Source organism: Dysidea avara, chromosome 7 (genome assembly GCF_963678975.1).
Source record: "Dysidea avara chromosome 7, odDysAvar1.4, whole genome shotgun sequence".
Classification (NCBI taxonomy): domain Eukaryota; kingdom Metazoa; phylum Porifera; class Demospongiae; order Dictyoceratida; family Dysideidae; genus Dysidea; species Dysidea avara.
Genome location: NC_089278.1, coordinates 16667931 through 16686773, shown reverse-complemented (window position 1 = coordinate 16686773; position 18843 = coordinate 16667931). Strand labels below are relative to the sequence as shown.

General features: G+C 39.0%; 1 protein-coding gene across 1 annotated transcript in view; it reads right to left on the bottom strand.

The window, feature by feature from the left end:
- Positions 1-18606, bottom strand: part of LOC136260774 (uncharacterized) — a 192834-nt gene extending 174228 nt beyond the window's left edge. The window contains exon 1 of the mRNA XM_066054640.1: positions 18378-18606. Coding sequence (XP_065910712.1) covers positions 18378-18578 — 201 coding nt within the window. The 5' untranslated portion in view covers positions 18579-18606. The remainder of the gene's footprint in view (positions 1-18377) is intronic.
- Between the last annotated feature and the right edge of the window lie 237 nt (positions 18607-18843).

The window sequence follows — 18843 nt, the reverse complement described above, 5'->3', positions numbered from 1 at the left end:
TCTTCTATCATCTTCATTGCATCTGTAAATAAGAAGAACAATGATTTGTGTAAAAACAATCCTCTAAGCCGGTTTATGGTTGGCTTTGGGTATAGGCTATTTAAAATACAAAAAGAAGTGAAATCCACACAAAAACAACCAAGCTGTATAAAAGAGTGCGGCCTTCAAAATACCTGAGTGAAAAAAGTTGTGAATCAAAGATGGCGGCAATTGAATGGCTGCAATGATGTGGAAAATAATAAATTTTACCTGCAATGATGTGGATAATAATAAATTTTATTTAAAATTTATTATTATCCACATCATTGCAGCCATTCCATGGCCCCACCATGCAAAACATCCAAGCTGTATAAAAGGGTGCGGCCTTCAAAACACCTGAGTGAAAAAGTTGTGAAATCAAAGGTGGCAGCCATGGAATGGCTGCAATGATGTGGATAATAATAAATTTTATTTAAAATTTATTATTATCCACATCAAATTAGGAATAGCAATGGCGGATCCAGGATGGGGCATTTGGGGCAAATGCCCCCCCCTCTCCACCTTGTGGAGGAGCCAGCCATGCTTCTGATTAAAACAGCTAGTAAATTTTATGTCAGGCCAACCAAGATCAGTTTAAAACTTACGAAAATATGCACATTTTACTAGCATTTATTACAAATTCACCTGAGACCAAAGCAAACCAAAGTCAAACTAACTGTAAAATAGTCACCCAGCACCTTCGTGCGTACTAAGCGCCTCTAAAAATAATTATCATGTTGCTGTTGTTTAAGACATTCAGAGCCTTTTAAACAGTTTTAAGACTTCACAACCATCTGAAAAGGCCAAAATGGCAAATATCAACAGTGAGACACAACTAAGAGGTGATTATTTGCTGCTTTAAAAAAGCAGCACTGAACTATAGAGAATATGGTTCTCCCCATGCATGCAACCACCTACAATTTACCCTGTTTGTGCCCCTCCCCTAGCCAGCTCCTGGATCCGCCCCTGAATAGGGACATGAAGTTACCTCCATTTACCTTATATATCCCAGTATAGTGATAGTGATAATACTTCACTAGATTAATAGTACAGTGAAAACCAATCATTGTAGGGACAATATTTTCTGACCTAGAATATTATGGAGGTGGCTGCATTATGCAGCCACTTTGTACACAATTAGCACATGTGGGATTTTTACAATGGCAAGGTGATGTCATTATACAGGTTTTACTGTGTTTTAAACCGTACTTTAAAGGTCTATGAAGCCAGAAGTATATAAGTGCAGAAGGCACATATAACCATGCAAAATTGATATAGTGCAACATTGCCTTACTTGGAACAACACAAATCTACAGGTCACCTGTTGGTGGTTGTGGTAAGATGTATGATTAACTGGCTATAGAAGCGTGCGACAACGTGTGGGACAGTGAGTGCTGGCAGCAAGGTTGTTAACCAATCTGTTACAGTGGTTCTGATAGATCTTGTGTGACAGCAAGATGTCACGTGTGATAATTATAGTTTGAACTTCAAAAATAAATTGATTTGATTGGACGAAATCTTGTACATGCAATTCACTTGTTTTTGTTGCCACGTAAGGTCTCTTACAACCGCTGTAGAGTGCCAAAGGCGCTTATAAGCCCTATGGATCAGAGATAGGACATTTCATGCAAGTTGGCTGGTAAGCTCCTGATGAAGCAAGTAATGAAGTCTTCCATAGGATATCCGGAGAAATAATTTTCAGGATATTGGTTTCAGCTCTACTGTATAGTAGTCAAGCTTAAGACAAAAATAATACCATTCACTTACAGCATTCCAGTGGTTTAGTGATGACCACAACACTGCCTGAGTAATTGTGGTAGGATTTCAGACTACAAGAAGCCCTGGAATACATTCAACACATGAAATTCCAAATATCTAATGCCTGGATTCCATCCTAAATCTTACACAGTGGAACCTGCCTTGGTGGCCACTTGCATAGAAGGCCACCTCTCTAAGAAGGCCAACTTTTCAATTCTCCTGTGAGACATCTATATGGTTAAATCAGTGCCTTGCAAAAGCAGCTATCTGTTAATTAAGCCAAGAAATCTTGGTCCAAAAGTAACCATCTTAGGCAGATTCCACTGCACCTACTTAGCTGATTTACTACATGGTAGCCATGCATATCAGTATACTACCTAGCGGTGACACTTTTATGTTACAATGCATCTAATCAAGTCACCTTATCTAAACACAATCCCTGAATGTGATGTTTTGAGTAGCGTAATTTGCCACCTGCTCAATAAGGTTGGCCGTGAAGTGACCAGAGTAAGGTTTCAGTGTATATTGTTAACTATTAATATTGTTCGCCATTGTTAGCGATACATATTTATATGTATTTTTACTTATTTATGACTTTTCCTCTTCAGGTTTACTGATGGGCACTATGCCATTTTGTTGACTATTCCATGCATAATGTGGTGAATTGGAATACTAAAAGGTATGTAGCATTTCTTGTATGCACATGTTGTAATGTGTCCACATATCTTAGAAATAAATTCTCCTTTATAAATTCGTCTGTTTGCTAATGTGTGGCCAGGATAAATGATTTAACATACTTGTAACACTACTGTATCGGGAGTAGTCATTCATCACAAATCGTGCCATATTACACTGTATCCTCTCTATTTGATAGATCTGAGCTTGTTGAAAAGGATACCAAACTGGTGTGGCATATTCAAGAATTGGTCTAATAAAAGATTTATAAGTTAGACTTGATTGTTGTGGGGCACTGGTATATGTACCACTCTATGTGGGCAGTTCAAAGGCACCGCCAGTGCCATAATTTGTATATAGCACTGCTGCAGACCGCAGCGAGCGCATTATAACGCACTGGTTGCGGTTTTGTAGACCACAACGAGTGCATTATACATTATAATGCACCGACCGCAGTGCAATACACAGATATTGCACTGGCTGCAGTTTTGTGCAGCATAGCACAAGTGCCGGTGGCGAAGACCACTACGACACCCCACCTAATAGATGGAAAGACACTTCACAGATCGCTCGAATTCTTTTATAGCCTGACATGTAAAGGTCGATTGTGGGCCATAACGTCACCAATACGTATAATGTTTACAAGCAGCCAATGGCGATCGAAAAAGCCAACATGGGTGTCCACAACTCTAGTCTACATATATATATATAAACGTACTTATACACCTTACTAGTCTGGTGCCATCTTAGCCCAGATTAACTGAACTGTAGTCCACTTCGACAATGACTCAATAAAACAAATATATTCTAAATAATACTAACCTTTATGTTCAATTGTGGTAACCAGTTTTGTCATGCCACCAGATTCGAGTTTAGCCAGTGTGAATAGTAAGAATTAGACTAGTATCATTTAGTAGTTAGGTTTTGTTTACTTAAACCGTCTATTTAGCTGCTTTTTTTCGCTCGAGAGAATCACTATCGCGATTAGTCTGGTGCTTAGTCTATATGGCACGCTGGCATGCTGAGCACTACATGATGAGAGTCGAACAGTGAATGCAGGTTAGTGATATAACCCATAGCGTACTAGTTTTCAATATCTCAGGTGGCTGCAGTACTGCAGGGGGAACGTCATCGCAACGTCCGGCTTGGTTACCCACAATCGATGTTAGAAACCTGGCCTTTATAAGTGTTACAGCTGTCTTGTGAGACCCTCCACACCTATTAGGTGAGTAGTACATAGCAGTTATACAACGTGCACTCGTGCTCTGCCTGTATAAACGCACTTGCCTTTGGGCCTAACGGCCCTCAGGCTCGTGCATTTATATCAGGCAGAGCACTCGTGGCCGTTGTATAACTATATAATATTCCACTTTAGGAATGTTTTGCAGGCTGAGTTGGCTTTGGAGCTAATTTCATTAACGTGGTCCTTCCAAGTGAGATGGCTGTCAATAATGATCCCTATAGGTATTTAGCTGAAGTAACTTGTTTTAACTGTTGGCTATAGATACTGTAGTTATATTTATTATTATTATTATTGGGGGTACAGGTAAGAAGGCAGAGCCTGTAAAAACCTGATCTAAACACAATCAGACTACTACAAAAATAATTATACATCATATTGGTAATCATAATGAAATCTATCAAGGTGTGTCTTAAACAAATTGGTTGAATTACCATTAACTGAATCATGTGAGGGAGTCCATTCCAATCATTCTAGGAAAGTTTTCTTGTTAGTTATGAGTAAGTGTACGCATTTAGTGGGATTAAATTTCATTGACCACAGTGTTTTTATGTGCTATGTGTCATTTTTTAAATTCTTAAGCCGCGCCCTTAGAGAGCAAATTACGTGGGGGTGACTACATTCAAACTAGAACATATGTAACAATCTCAACGAAACTTTTAGAAGTTAGACACATTGCCCTACATGCCAAGTGAGTATTATGGAAAACAACAATATGGCTTTTGTATTTGGCCTCTAGGTCTTCTTTTGGGGCTGAAACTAAGACTGACAAATGTAGCTACTCCTTCTTGTGTCCTTGCATCAACTGTAATAAGCACCCAAGAACTCCTAACTTTGACTTTCTTTTATAGCAACAACCAATGTAATTTGCAATTGTACTTAGCTAATCATGTAATTACTCTATTACTTGTAACTCCTGGCCACTGATACAGGATACCAGTGGACCTGTAAAGCTTTTAAATAAATAAAATAAACTGTAGGGTAAGGATGCCACATGATGGTGAGGTGACTGAAAAATATTGAAGCGGATGGCAGGGGCCGCCGGTTTTTAGCATTCTGGAAGCCCTAGGCAAAGCTAAAGTTAGAAGTCCCGCTAACAGTCAAAGTATTGCCCATTTGTAGGCCTTTAGTTTATAAGCTTGTCAGTCAGTGTACAAAACCTGGACTGCACGGCTCTCTGTAGCTGGCTAGCTATACATGTATGTATGGCTGCTCTTTATTATAATCCTAGAAGTGTTTGTGTAACTTATTATCTAATCCAAAACAGCCAAGCTGTAAAAAAAGTGTGCGGCCCTCAGAAAGGCTATGGTGAAAAAAGATGTGAAATCCAAGGTGGCGGCCAAGAAATGGCTGTGATGGTAGGTTAATGGTAAAAATTTTAATAACGACAATTCAGGTGAATTTTTGTGCCGCTTCACAAAATTTACCTAAATTGTCATTATTAAAATTTTTACCATTAACCTACCATCACAGCCATTTCTTGGCCGCCACCTTGGATTTCACATCTTTTTTCACCATAGCCTTTCTGAGGGCCGCACACTTTTTGTACAGCTTGGCTGTTTTGGATTAGATTTCATTTCTTTTTGTATTTGTATACCCCAAAGCCGGCCTATGGCCAGCTTTGGGACTTTTTTAACCTATGTTTTTTTCTTTACTACAGGAAGAAGAAAAGATGAAGTAGATGTACTTTAAATATTTTACCAGTAAATGTACAAATTATATATACTGTATAATACATATGTGACCGGATTTGCGAAAAGGGGTCTTCCACACACATCCAATTTGCCAACTTTGACAATTGATAACTTCAGATTGGAAAGAGCTATTGCCTTGAATTTTGGGCAGTGGTGAGCACCACTATAGCTGAATACATGGTGAAATTTTCAGGTTAATATGTTACTTGAACACTGAGTTATGGTCTCCAACGTTTACGGAATTGGATGTGTGTGGAAGACCCCTTTTCGCAAATCCGGTCACATATATTGATTACAGAAATCTCCATGGTGGTTTCTTTGTAACTGAACACTCTACAAGGTGACTTCTTCTAATTGCTCTCTCTACAGGGTGAATTGTTTGTAGCTGAACGATCTACAAGGTAACTTCTTCTAGCTGATCTCTCTACAGGGTGATGTATTTGTAGCTGAATTCTGTATAGGTGATTTGTTTGCAGCTGAGCTCTTTACAGAATGGTTTCTTTGTAGCTGAACTCTCTAAAAGGTAACTTCTTCTAACTGATCTTTCTACAGGGCAATTTGTTTCTGGCAGAATTTTCTACAGGGTGATTTCTTTGCAGCTGAACTCTCTACATGGTGGTTTCTTTGTAGCTGAACTCTCTACAAGGTAATTTCTTCTAGCTGATCTCTCTACAGGGAGATTTGTTTGTAGCTGAACTATCTACAAGGTAACTTCTTATAGCTGATCTCTCTACAGGGTGATTTGTTCGTAGTTGAATTCTGTACAGGTGATTTGTTTGCAGCTGAGCTCTTTACAAAATGGTTTCTTTGTAGCTGAGCTTTCTCCAAGGTAACTTCTTCTAACTGATCTTTCTACAGGGTGATTTGATTGTAGCTGAACTATCTACAAGGTAATTTCTTCTAGCTGATCTCTCTACAGGGTGATTTGTTTGTAGCTGAATTCTGTACAAGTGATTTGTTTGCAGCTGAGCTCTTTACAGAATGGTTTCTTTGTAGCTGAACTCTCTACAGGGTGATTTGTTTGTAGCTGAAATCCCTACAAGGTAACTTCTTCTAGCTGATCTTTCTACAGGGCGATTTGTTTGTAGCTGAAATCTCTACAGGGTGTTTGTTTGCAGCTGAATTCTCTACATGGTGGTTTCTTTATAGCTGAACTCTCTACAAGGTGACTTCTTCTAGCTGATCTCTCCACAGGGTGATTTGTTTGTAGCTGAACTCTCTACAGGTGATTTGTTTGTAGCTGAACTCTCTACAAGGCGATACTTCTAGGTGATCTCTCTACAGGATTCCTTGTTTCTAACTGAACTCTCAACAGGGTGATCTGTTCATAGCTGAACTTTCTACTGGGTGATTTGTTTGCAGCTGAACTCTCTAATGGTGGTTTCTTTGTAGCTAAACTCTCTACAACGTGACTTCTTCTAGCTGAACTCTCTACAAGGTGACTTGTTTCTAGCTGATCTCTCTACAGGGTGACCTGAACTCTCTACAGGTGATTTGTTTGTAGCTGAACTCTCTACATGGTGGTTTCGTTGTAGCTGAACTCTCTACATGGTAACTTCTTCTAGCTGATCTTTTTACACTGCATATTTGTTTGTAGCTGAGTTCTCTACAGGGTGATTTGTTTGCAGCTGAACTCTCTACATGGGAGTTTCATTGTAGCTGAACTCTCTACAATGTGACTTCTTCTAGCTGAACTCTCTACAGGGTGACTTGTTTCTAGCTGAACTCTCTATAGGTGATTTGTTTGCAGCTGAACTCTCTACATGGTGGTTTCTTTGTAGCTGAACTCTCTACAAGGTAACTTCTTCTAGCCGATCTTTCTACAAGGTGATTGAGTTTTTTGCAGCTGAACTCTTTACATGGTGGTTGCTTTGTAGCTGAACTCTCTAAAAGGTGACTTCTTCTAGCTGAACTCTCTACAGGATGATTTGTTTGCTGCTGAACTCTCTACATGGTAGTTTCTTTGTAGCTGAACTCTCTACAATGTGATTTCTTCTAGCTGAACTCTCTACAGGGTGACTTGTTTTTAGCTGATCTCTCTACAGGGTGACTTGTTTCTAGCTGAACTCTCTACAGGTGATTTGGTTGCAGCTGAACTCTCTACATGGTGGTTTCTTTGTAGCTGAACTCTCTACAAGGTAACTTCTTATAGCTGATCTTTCTACAGGGTGATTTGTTTGTAGCTGAATTCTCTACAGGGTGATTTATTTGCAGCTTAACTCTCTACAAGGTGACTTCTTCTAGCTGAACTCTCAACAGAGTGATTGATTTTTTTTGCAGCTGAACTCTCTACATGGTGGTTTCTTTGTAACTGAACTCTCTACAGGGTGATTTGTTTGTAGCTGAACTCTCTACAGGGTGATTTGTTTGTAGCTGAACTCTCTACAGGGTGATCTGTTCATAGCTGAACTCCCTATAAGGTAACTTCTTCTAGCTAATCTTTCTACAGGGCGATTTGTTTGTAGCTGAGTTCTCTACAGGGTGATTTGTTTGCAGCTGAACTCTACATGGTAGTTTCTTTGTAGCTCTACAATGTGACTTCTTCTAGCTGAACTCTCTACAAGGTGACTTGTTTCTAGCTGATCTCTCTACAGGGTGACTTGTTTCTAGCTGAACTCTCTACAGGTGATTTGTTTGCAGCTGAAATCTCTACATGGTTTATTTCTTTGTAACTGAACTCCCTGCAAGGTGACTTCTTCTAGCTGATCTCTCTACAGGGAGATTTGTTTGTAGCTGAACTCTCTACATGATGGTTTCTTTGTAGCTGAACTCTCTACAAGGTAATTTCTTCTAGCTGATCTCTCTACAGGCCGATTTGTTTGTAGTTGAACTCTCTACATGATAGTTTCTTTGTAGCTGAACTCTCTACAAGGTGATTTATTATTATTAACACTTTACAGTGACCAGCACTGAAGGTCTACAACAACATGTGCTGCAGCCTTAGGATTACCTAACCTAGTTTCAAGGACTTAGACTTAATGACTTATACAGTAGCTGGAAAGGTGTAACAGAAAATTTCTTCTATAGCTGATCTTTCTACAGGGTGATTTGTTTGTACCTGAACTATCTACATGATGGTTTCTTTGTAGCTGAACTCTCTACAAGGTAACTTCTTCTAGCTGATCTCTCTACAGGACAATTTGTTTGTACCTGAACTCTCACATGATTGTTTCTTTGTAGCTGAACTCTCTACAAGGTAATTTCTTCTAGCTGATCTCTCTACAGGCCGATTTGTTTGTAGCTGAACTCTCTACATGATGGTTTCTTTGTAGCTGAACTCTCTACAAGGTGATTTCTTCTATAGCTGATCTCTCTACAGGGTGATTTGTTTGTAGTTGAACTCTCTACATGATAGTTTCTTTGTAGCTGAACTCTCTACAAGGTGATTTCTTCTATAGCTGATCTTTCTACAGGGTGATTTGTTTGTACCTGAACTATCTACATGATGGTTTCTTTGTAGCTGAACTCTCTACAAGGCAACTTCTTCTAGCTGATCTCTCTACAGGACAATTTGTTTGTACCTGAACTCTCACATGATTGTTTCTTTGAAGCTGAACTCTCTACAAGATGATTTCTTCTAGCTGATCTTTCTACAGGGTGATTTGTTTGTAGCAGAACTCTCTACAAGGAAACTTCTTCTAGCTGATCTCTCTACAGGGAGATTTGTTTGTAGCTGAACTCTCTATACATGATTTGTTTGCGGCTGAATTCTCTACATGATGGTTTCTTTGTAGCTGAACTCTCTACAAGGTAACTTCTTCTAGCTGATCTCTTTACAGGGTGAATTGTTTGTAGCTGAACGATCTACAAGGTAACTTCTTCTAACTGATCTCTCTACAGGGTGATTTGTCTGTAGCTGAACTCTCTACAAGGAAACCTCTTTTAACTGAGCTCTGTACAGGGTGAATTGTTTGTAGCTGAACTATCTACAAGGTAACTTCTTCTAGCTGATCTCTCTACAGGATGATTTGTTTGTAGCTGAACTATCTACAAGGTAACTTCTTCTAGCTGATCTCTCTACAGGGTGATTTGTTTGTAGCTGAATTCTGTATAGGTGATTTGTTTGCAGCTGAGCTCTTTACACAATGGTTTCTTTGTAGCTGAACTCTCTACAAGGTAACTTCTTCTAGCTGATGTATCTACAGGGTCACTAGTTTGTAGCTGAATTCTCTACATGGTGGTTTCTTTGTAACTGAACTATCTATAAGGTGACATCTTCTAGCTGATCTTTCAACAGGGTGATTTGTTTGTAACTGAACTCTCTACAAGAAAACTTCTTCTAACTGATGTCTGAACAGGGTGAATTGTTTGTAGCTGAACTCTCTACAGGGTGATTTGTTTGTAGCTGATCTCTATACAGGTTACTTATTTCTAACTGATCTCTTGAATTCTGTTCAGGGTGACTGCTCTATTAGGATGACTGCTCTATTAGAGTATCTCGATCTCGCACTTGCTACACCAAGTTGGATTTCGTGTTATAACTCCGTGGCTTTAAGTCTGATTCTTCTACACCATTGAAGAGCCTTTCTAAGATGATAACTCCATCTGTACAGCGATTTTCAAAGCATTACCCCAAGTGGTTTATCTGGTAGGCGTGGCAAGCATAATAATAATAATAATAATAATAAAAAAAAATTAGCTAATCTCGATTGCGTAATTGTTACACACTGTTGATTTTTTCGCTGTATCTTCCTGGTTTTTAGCTCGATTTCTTTCAAACCACAAAAGGTTTGAGGTTCAATAGTTAACCTATTCACCCACCGATTTTCAGCTTCTTCCCATACGCGGTTTACCCTGTAGGCGTGACAACATATTGGTGTTATTTTTCGTGCATAATCGCTCATAACTCTTTGCCTCTTTATGGTATTCCAGCTAAAGTTGGTACAGAGATGCGCCTTTATACCCCCCTTCTGTGTGCCAAATTTCAAGGCAATCGGATAACGCGTTCGCGTTTTATAGCAGTTTTTGTAAGTGTGCGAAAAGAGGAAGAAAAATAAGAAGAAAAAAAAAACGAAGAAACTAAGCCAATTTTTGAAGTCGCATATCTCAGGAATGCCTGAAGCGATTTCGCTCAAATTTGGAATGTGGAGTGCTGAAGGTGGAGGGAATGTACACAGCAAAATTTGTCTTGTTTCATCAAGGCAGCACAGAGCTACGGAGGTGCGAAAATTGCGTTTTCTTTCTTCCTGTCAATATACTCACGGGGTTGCGCGCTGGCTTCTTGGGCCGCACGACACACTACCGTGTGTCTTGATAATATACAGATATCTTTCCAGCTCTATAGCACTGTATGGAAATCTTCCAGTTCTTCAGTTAGCTGATCTTGAGACCTTTACGATCGAAGAATCATGCAGTGCTACCCCTTAGTCTCACCCACTCAATCATCTTTATCATGAACAATACTTTACTGTAATCTTAGTGCCAATTTCCATCCAGTGTAGCTACTATATGAGCTACTATAGAACCACTCAGTTTTACCAAATCAGAGGCGCAAAATGAAGGATGCGCTAAAGCAGCGCCGTCAAGGAGCAGAAAATGGCGAATAGCCAACCACAGCTAATATGCTGTACACCTTTTCCTAAGTAATGTAGCTACAATTCACATGCATTGGCCGCAATACAAACAGACACTAAAAGAAATCCATGTCTCTCCTATACTCGAAATCGTCACAGCCTTGGTCACAGCACTGACCTCCATATTAAGTATAATTTAGATAATTATTTGATAGCACAATAATTGTATGATCTTATCGTATTGTACATCTGTGTATAACCTTCACTGAGCGAAGTTTCACAGTAATGGTAAATAATAATAATAATTAGCTTTTAAGTACTTAGCTACTATCACGTGAATCAGCTCTGCACGTGAGTAGAACAATAGAGAATTTTCCTGCATGCTTTTATTATTCATTTATTTAGGCTTTATGGTATAAAAACACCAAAGGTCTGTTGGTAGCAACCAAGAGCCACAAAATACATACAATTAATACTAATTGCTTAAGTAATTACCAGTGTTACATAATTAAGATTACAAGTGGTTAAAATTGGTACGTAGTTGGAGGTTTAGTTTGGTGACATCTGGAGCGTGGACATAAGTAGTGTAGAGTGCAGTTGTTATTCTCATCAAGGTTTCTCAGGAAATGATCCCACAGAATGGCACAGATATGATTTTAGACTTTTTAGTTTAGATTTCAACGAACAAACTGAAATGTTTAAGTCTAGAATTGGTATGGCATTCCACAGGGATGGTAAACAATGAAAATAAGAATGTCGTGATAACAAGAGTTTGTTACTGGAGCCTAATCTATGACAGTGTAAGTGCTTGTTCTGTAATAGAAGGCTATTCATAGCCTGGGAGTACCTAGAACTGTCCACTAGTGTATGGCTGCATAGGAAATGTGAATGCAATTGGCTGTATGAATAGCTAGCATTTTGTAAAGAATTTTTTTTTAAAATAAAAAACTCTAACACAGCAGTAAAACAATTTTATTGTACAGAATCTATATGCTCAAACAGTGGGCAGAGAGGCAAACTCTGCCCAATCCTGTGATGATGGAATTGTTGTCATTACAGAAGCAGCATTGCCACGTTGAACATCAATAGCAACCTTCTGAATTAGTGGCCCTATTATCACCAGACTGTTCCATTAATCAGGAACCTATCTGCCTCACTAATGAGCATGCACATGATCCCCAAGCATCTAGGGTCTCAACACATAGAGGGGAGAAGTGAAATGATCGAATCAGAGAAGAATACTTTCTGAACTTAGCTGACTCTGCAGAGTTTGCCAGCCGGCTGGCACCACTTGCAGCAGTAGATAAATTAGATGGGGCCAGGGTGTCTGAACAGGTTAAGTCCCAGAGCAAGGATAAGCCCCGTGACCAAGGAATCAAAGACATACCATCTGGCCTCTTACCATCTGGCCCCTTACCATCATCACGACATTCACTAACTGACTCCAAAACAGCAGGTACACCTCCAGACACCAGAGCACAACGAATAGTTTCATTCACTGCAGCACGCCGAGGAATATGACCTCCACTACACCCTCGACTACGCCTGCAAGACAAACCATGAGTTCCAAAACATCAACTTTATGGCTACCACAAACACACATATGCTCGACAATGATGGGAACACCAAGACGTAGATCAAGAGCAATCCTCAAAGACTTAGTACCCAAGGAAGGTACAGGAAGAGCACCAAGCCACGCACCAGACTCTGAGGAGGAAACTGACAATAGGCGAGCCTTTGTTTTAGCATCACGAAAGGCAGAGTCCAAAACAGATGAAAAATGGTGTTCGTAAAGCAGTCCATCCCAACCATGTTGAAGATGTCTGCGATCTTCAGGGCCCGGGGCATAGGATAGCTACTCAGCAGACCACTGGTCAAGAGCCTCGTGGAGAAGAGAAGATTCAAAAGATAAGCCGGAAGGAGTCAAGATGGAAGAAACTAGTTCGGAGGTACTAGTATGAAGGGAAGAAAGATAACTGGGCAGACTTAAATCAATTGCACTACAGGATTCCCAAACCTCCTTTAGCAGCAGGGAGAATAGATTGTGCCCACGTAGAAGAACTGATGTTTATGTTAGTAACAGTCTGGAGGGAAGTGCGGATTAACTCATCAAACTTCTCTAAAAGTCCAGAAACCCTCCAGGATGGAGAAGTGTGCAGGAGATAAAGGAGTTTGGGGATGGCAAAACAATGACGTAGCAGATAAAAGGCATCATGAACAAATAAAGTCTCCAGACGTCAAATAAGTGTCTGAATACAGTCAAGCTTGGATTCAAAATTGAAGGTAGTGCATCAAGAGTAATAGGAGAACCCAACAAAGACGCCTCTAAAGAATCAAGGAGATAGACACCAGGTGCAATAGACTGTTTCGGCTATCTCGATCTCGAAACAGTCGATATGGATTTGTTTCACTGTAGTCTTGTAGAGATAGCGTGAATGAAGGGTGAAATACAGGCACGCCAAATTATACAACGTTCTCTGGCGGTATGTGAGGGAAAGCTCCCTTTGTCTGATTGAACTGTTTATGTGTGCATTTTAATAACAAAAAAAATTAAATAAAATTTTTAAATCCTCCCGTGTACGGTGTAGCCATACTATGGTCGTTGCGTACTGATCCATGCATGCAGCTACTGGCAAATGAAGATCGCTACGAATATCAGTAGCTGTAGTAACGAAAAATTGCGTCACTAGAGCTAAATGGCTAGTAACTCTGTAACTGACAGTAACTGACAACGTCTATATAGTTAGCACAATATTCTAGTCGTATAGCTAGCTCAGGCAGTAGGCTATAGCTATGATGATTCTACCAGTCCCTACTAGCTAGCTATCATACATGCATAGTAGCTACATATTAGCTATAGTATACACCAAGAGTATATGATGGGGAGGGAGAGTGTCGAACTGCACTATAGGCTTTGAAATACAGCAAAGTAAATCAGCTAAATACCTGGGAGTAGTGATAGACGAACACCTAACTTGGAAGGAACATGTCAATGACATCTGTAGTAAAGCCATCAAAGCAAAAGCCTTCTTACAATGCAATTAGTGTTGTTTTAGTACAGCAAATTCATTTTAGTTTAGTTCTAGTACCCATAGTCCACTACAGTTTTAGTTCTGGTACCCCAGTTCTACCATAATTTTAGTTAGTTTTAGTTCTAGTATCCCGATTCCACCATAGTTTCAGTTAGTATTAGTTCTGATACCCCATATTTCTGTAATTTTAGTTGGTATTAGTTTCATTTTAGTTAGTGTTAGTTCTAGTGTTAGAATCTTCACACATACTAACCTTGGTAGCAACCCCTAGACTTACAGATTCTTTAGATATGGTGTTTTGATAGATTCTTCAATTTTATTTCCCATTTTATATCGATGAGGCAAATTGTACCGAGAATCCAATTCTTAATGCATGAAATTCTCTGTTATCTACTAAATTCAGTGGTACATTCTTAGCACCTATAAAGGTTGCAAGATGAAATGTATAATAGCTTTATGTTTATTGCTGTTAGGGTTGTACAATTTAGATCCTAAACTACGTATTGGCAAGGAGAACTGTTTCAACTGGCTAGAAGAACCTCTCCTTTCTTTTCCTTTGTCTTTTTAATTTCAGCTGCTTCAAAATGTTTATAAGCATCAGTATGGCATGTCTTCAAATGCTTCCTCAAGTTTGTAGAATATTGTCCTTTAAATTCTTTATATACCACAACAGTACTTCTCACAGTACACACACTTTTGTCTTTAATCTTATCGTACCTGAAGTAGTTCCATACTCCACTTGACTTAGGCCTTCCACCTGGTTCAGCACAACTTCCATTTGCCATTGTGCACAAATGAACAAAAGCTCTAATAGAACTGTGCTTAAATATCTAGCGTTGCACCGATATGCATTTTTTCACATTTACCGATACCGATTATTTTCCTATTCCTGTAACTGACATGCCGATATTTACCGATATTCTTCCATTCTTCAGAACAGGGGAGGAGGAGCAGAAAATCACCTGAAGTTTATGTGTATAAACTGCATTTGTGATGATAATGTAATCAATGTAATTAATCGCGTGGGCAGCTGACTTTTACAATGTTTTCTAGTTTTGCTACTATCTCCTTTCATGGAAAAGGAAGCCAAGTAGTTATAAAAAAGCTAAGCCAGCTTATCAAACAATGTTTTTAGTGGGACTACAGACTCTTTGTGAACAGTTATCAACTAATTTCGTGGGCGGCCGATAAATATACACAGCTCTCTATAGCCTTGCAACCATACTTGTGCAAACAAACAAGCCAAAACAGTTACAAAACAGTTGCAGCAAACACTTACTGCTACATTCACCACCTTCTTCACTTTCACCTGTTCATTGCCGTCAATTTAACGATTGATTGTGGGTTTCGGTTAATCGGCAAATTATTTCTGCTTCGTGGCCGATACCGATGCTTGTAAAATTAGCTAATATCGGCTGTTACCGATAATTCAACCGATTATCGGTGCAACACTATAAATATCCTAAATCAGCAGAATTAATGCTGAACAACAATGTTTTATGGTATATAGCAGGCATCACCATCTTCAAAGAAAAGTGTTAAGGTTATGGGTTAGGCGCTTAATAATAGGTTATTATTTTTTGGTGCACAATAATGGAAACTCAAGTAGGTGTTAGTGAGAAGGTTGTTAACTTTAAAGCATTGTATAGCCACGTGATAATAGCGGAGGAATCATACAAAGTGAGTGTTAACCTTCCAGCGGAAGGTAGGTAGTCAAGCGTAAAATTAAGTCCCAATTAAGTCCCCGCAATGTGGTTGAACCAGCGTTTAGCGCTACTGCTTAATGTGGTTATTATTCATCAAAAATAGCAGCTGTCAGTCAAGTAGCACTAATTTTTTATGGCAGTGTCAATGGGTGGTTATATTATCTAGGTCCTGTGTGGAGACTTTGTGGGAAAACTGACTAGAGGCTGGTTAGTTATTGTATCTTTCAAGGATAATGGCGATTAGTTCTGCTACGGAAGTACCGCGAGTGCACTACAGTGCTGTTACAATCGGATAACAACTCAATTCGTTCGTGAGGACCTAAAAATCACTAAGTAATAGCTTATTAATGCTGAATATCATGGTCTGGCTTACCATGAAACCTGGTTTTTGATGAATAGCAACTCAACAGTTTCGCTGTTTAGTGCCTGCATTTCTGTACAAGCGCATCCCTTGTTGAGTGTATCGCCGCTTTTGGTATTTCTTGTACGTTAATATACCATGTTATTTTAGTGTGTTCTTTTCTTCTGTGCAAAACGGTTAAAACAGAACTATAAGTAAAGTGCCTACAAAATTATTTAATGCAAGGCCGGAGCCCACGGTCCGGCCGGTCCGGCATTGGCCGGACCACTTTTCAGCCACTTGAATTTGCAAAAAGATCGAGATACTCTAATAGAGCAGTCATCGCATTATACTGTAATAGAACAGTCATGGTGATAGTTAGAGCATTCGGTATACCGATGACAATATCAATACTCTTATTACACTGGTTGATCTAAGCCATTATATCCATTTTAATTGTTTTCAAATTACTTTCTAAGGAACCATCTGCATAGAATTGCACAATAGGCTAATTGATAATGCATGTTATGTATTAACAATTACAATCAAAATTGCTTCTGTATCTCAAAAGAACTAAACTCACTTTGTATCATGAAAGTAAAATTAGCTACTAGCTATATTAAATTGAATTAATTGGTATACAGTAGCACAAAATTACCTGGATATATTCTTGGTGTAAAAAACAGAAAGAGACCGTGTATGTAAAATAGCTTCCAGATGCCATTTCAGAACATGTATTTTCAAAAATTTTCCCAGGGAGCATGTCCCCAGACTTCCTTAGCTTAGCATGTTAATACATGCTGTAGCTAGCACACACAAAATACATTACAGTAGATAATGTGACTTAAATTTCAAATCAATAAAATGTAGTGTGCATGACTATGACCTCCCTTGTAGTCCATGAATGGCCTGACCACTCAAAATCTCTGGGCTCCGGCCCTGTAATGGGTAACCCGTAACCTTAAGTGGTTATAGTTTACAATACCCTTTTAAGTAGAATTGCTTGAGAAACCTTTTAGTTAGTTCTCATTCTTGAACTAAAAGTTTTAAAGGTTTTAGTTTAGTTTTAGTTTTAGAACTAAAATGGACCACAATTTTAGTTTAGTTCTAGTATACTAGAACTAGAATTAAATTGCTGTACTAAAACTAGATTTAGTTCTAGTTCCTCAGAACTAAAACAACACTAAATGCAATCTCTTCTGGTGTCCAACAACAGTGAAATCTAATTGTTACACATCCTTAGTGAGACCTATATTAGAGTATGCTGCTACAGTGTGGTCCCCATACCTTCAATATCAGAAACACCAAATTGAAAAGGTTCAGCACAGTGCTGTTCGCTTTGTTAAAAATGACTTCTCCTATCATAGTAGTGTAACTACCATGTTCAAACATCTTAAGTGGCCACTACTCGAACACCGAAGAAATTTCTTAAAATTGATAATGTTTTACAAAATATTACATGGTCTTGTTGACATTTCATTTACACTTATACCCCTTTCAACACCTACCCGTGGACACAACCAGCGTTTCGTCACCCCTTTTGCTAGAACTGATACATATTTAAATTCTTTCCTACCCTCTGCTATCAATTTGTGGAATTCTCTACCTGATTCATTAGTTGAACTGGATGATTTAAACCAATTTAAAGATGATTTGTCTTATACCTCTTCCCAACAGACTGATTTTATGTATGATTATCTGTGTGTTTATACTCTTTCTGTGAGTTCTACACAGTAACTAACAATAACAATAACCAAAAATGAGCCCGTAAAGTAACCCACATACCTTCGTTTCTTCTCGTAAACCTGACTGCTGTTGATTCAGTGCTCAGATTAAACACCTTAAATGTTTTAACGGGTCAGTGGTCGGACCGTCCGTATGGAATCGGAAAGGCTGTATGGAATCGCAATGGCTGAAATTCCATCTAGACATGTCACTTTAACTAGTAGAACTGTTGAGGCAAGGCATGGGATGGCGACCATGATAAAATCGAAATCTTGACTCATGATGAAACCTCGATGTTTGTTTTCCAGGTTAGCTGCTTGTCTTTCTATGGCGAGTTACTCTGCGTGATGTGCCAGACTTTTCTCGAGTACACCGTTCTTTCACTAGTCACACGTACAAAGTGCGCCCACTACGCTTATAATTAGTCACCAATCAACACAAATCACCGAGTCGTTTGAATGATGCTATAGGACTTTACGGGTTCATTTTTCACAGGGTAGAGCGTAGTTCGACACTCTCCCTCCCCATTATATACTCCTGTATACACGCATAGCCACTTTAAATTTGTCACGAGCATTTGTATCGTAGCCGATCGTATAACAATGGTCGTATTTGCTATAAAGCTATATGTCAATGTTAAATATAAGTAAATGCGCAGCTGAAGTGTTCAACTTACATAAACTACTGGTTGCTGCTGGTTGAAGAAATGATATACCCCTTGTACATTGATAGCTGGTGAAGTGGTACTGTCTCCTTTAGGAACTTGACTGCTGGCCTCTTTAGTTCCATTACCAAATGGATAAAACTGGTTTAATGGTATACACAGAGAGATCTTAAGGAGTCTTAATAATATGATAATCCAAATAGATGTCCTCATTGCTTCATACACACATATAGCTGATCCATGTAGTTCTGTACTTTTTATCTGTAGCTATAGTGTTGCAGCCATACAATGTAGTAGCAATATACATTCTTGGTCAACAGGATTGTTATTATTATTATTATTATTATTAGCACTTTATAGTGACCAGCACTGAAGGTCTGACAGCAACATGTGCTGCAGCCTTAGGATTACCTAACCTACAAGGACTTAGACCTAGTGACTTAACTTACTGACTGAATAAGGTGTAACAGAAAAGGGG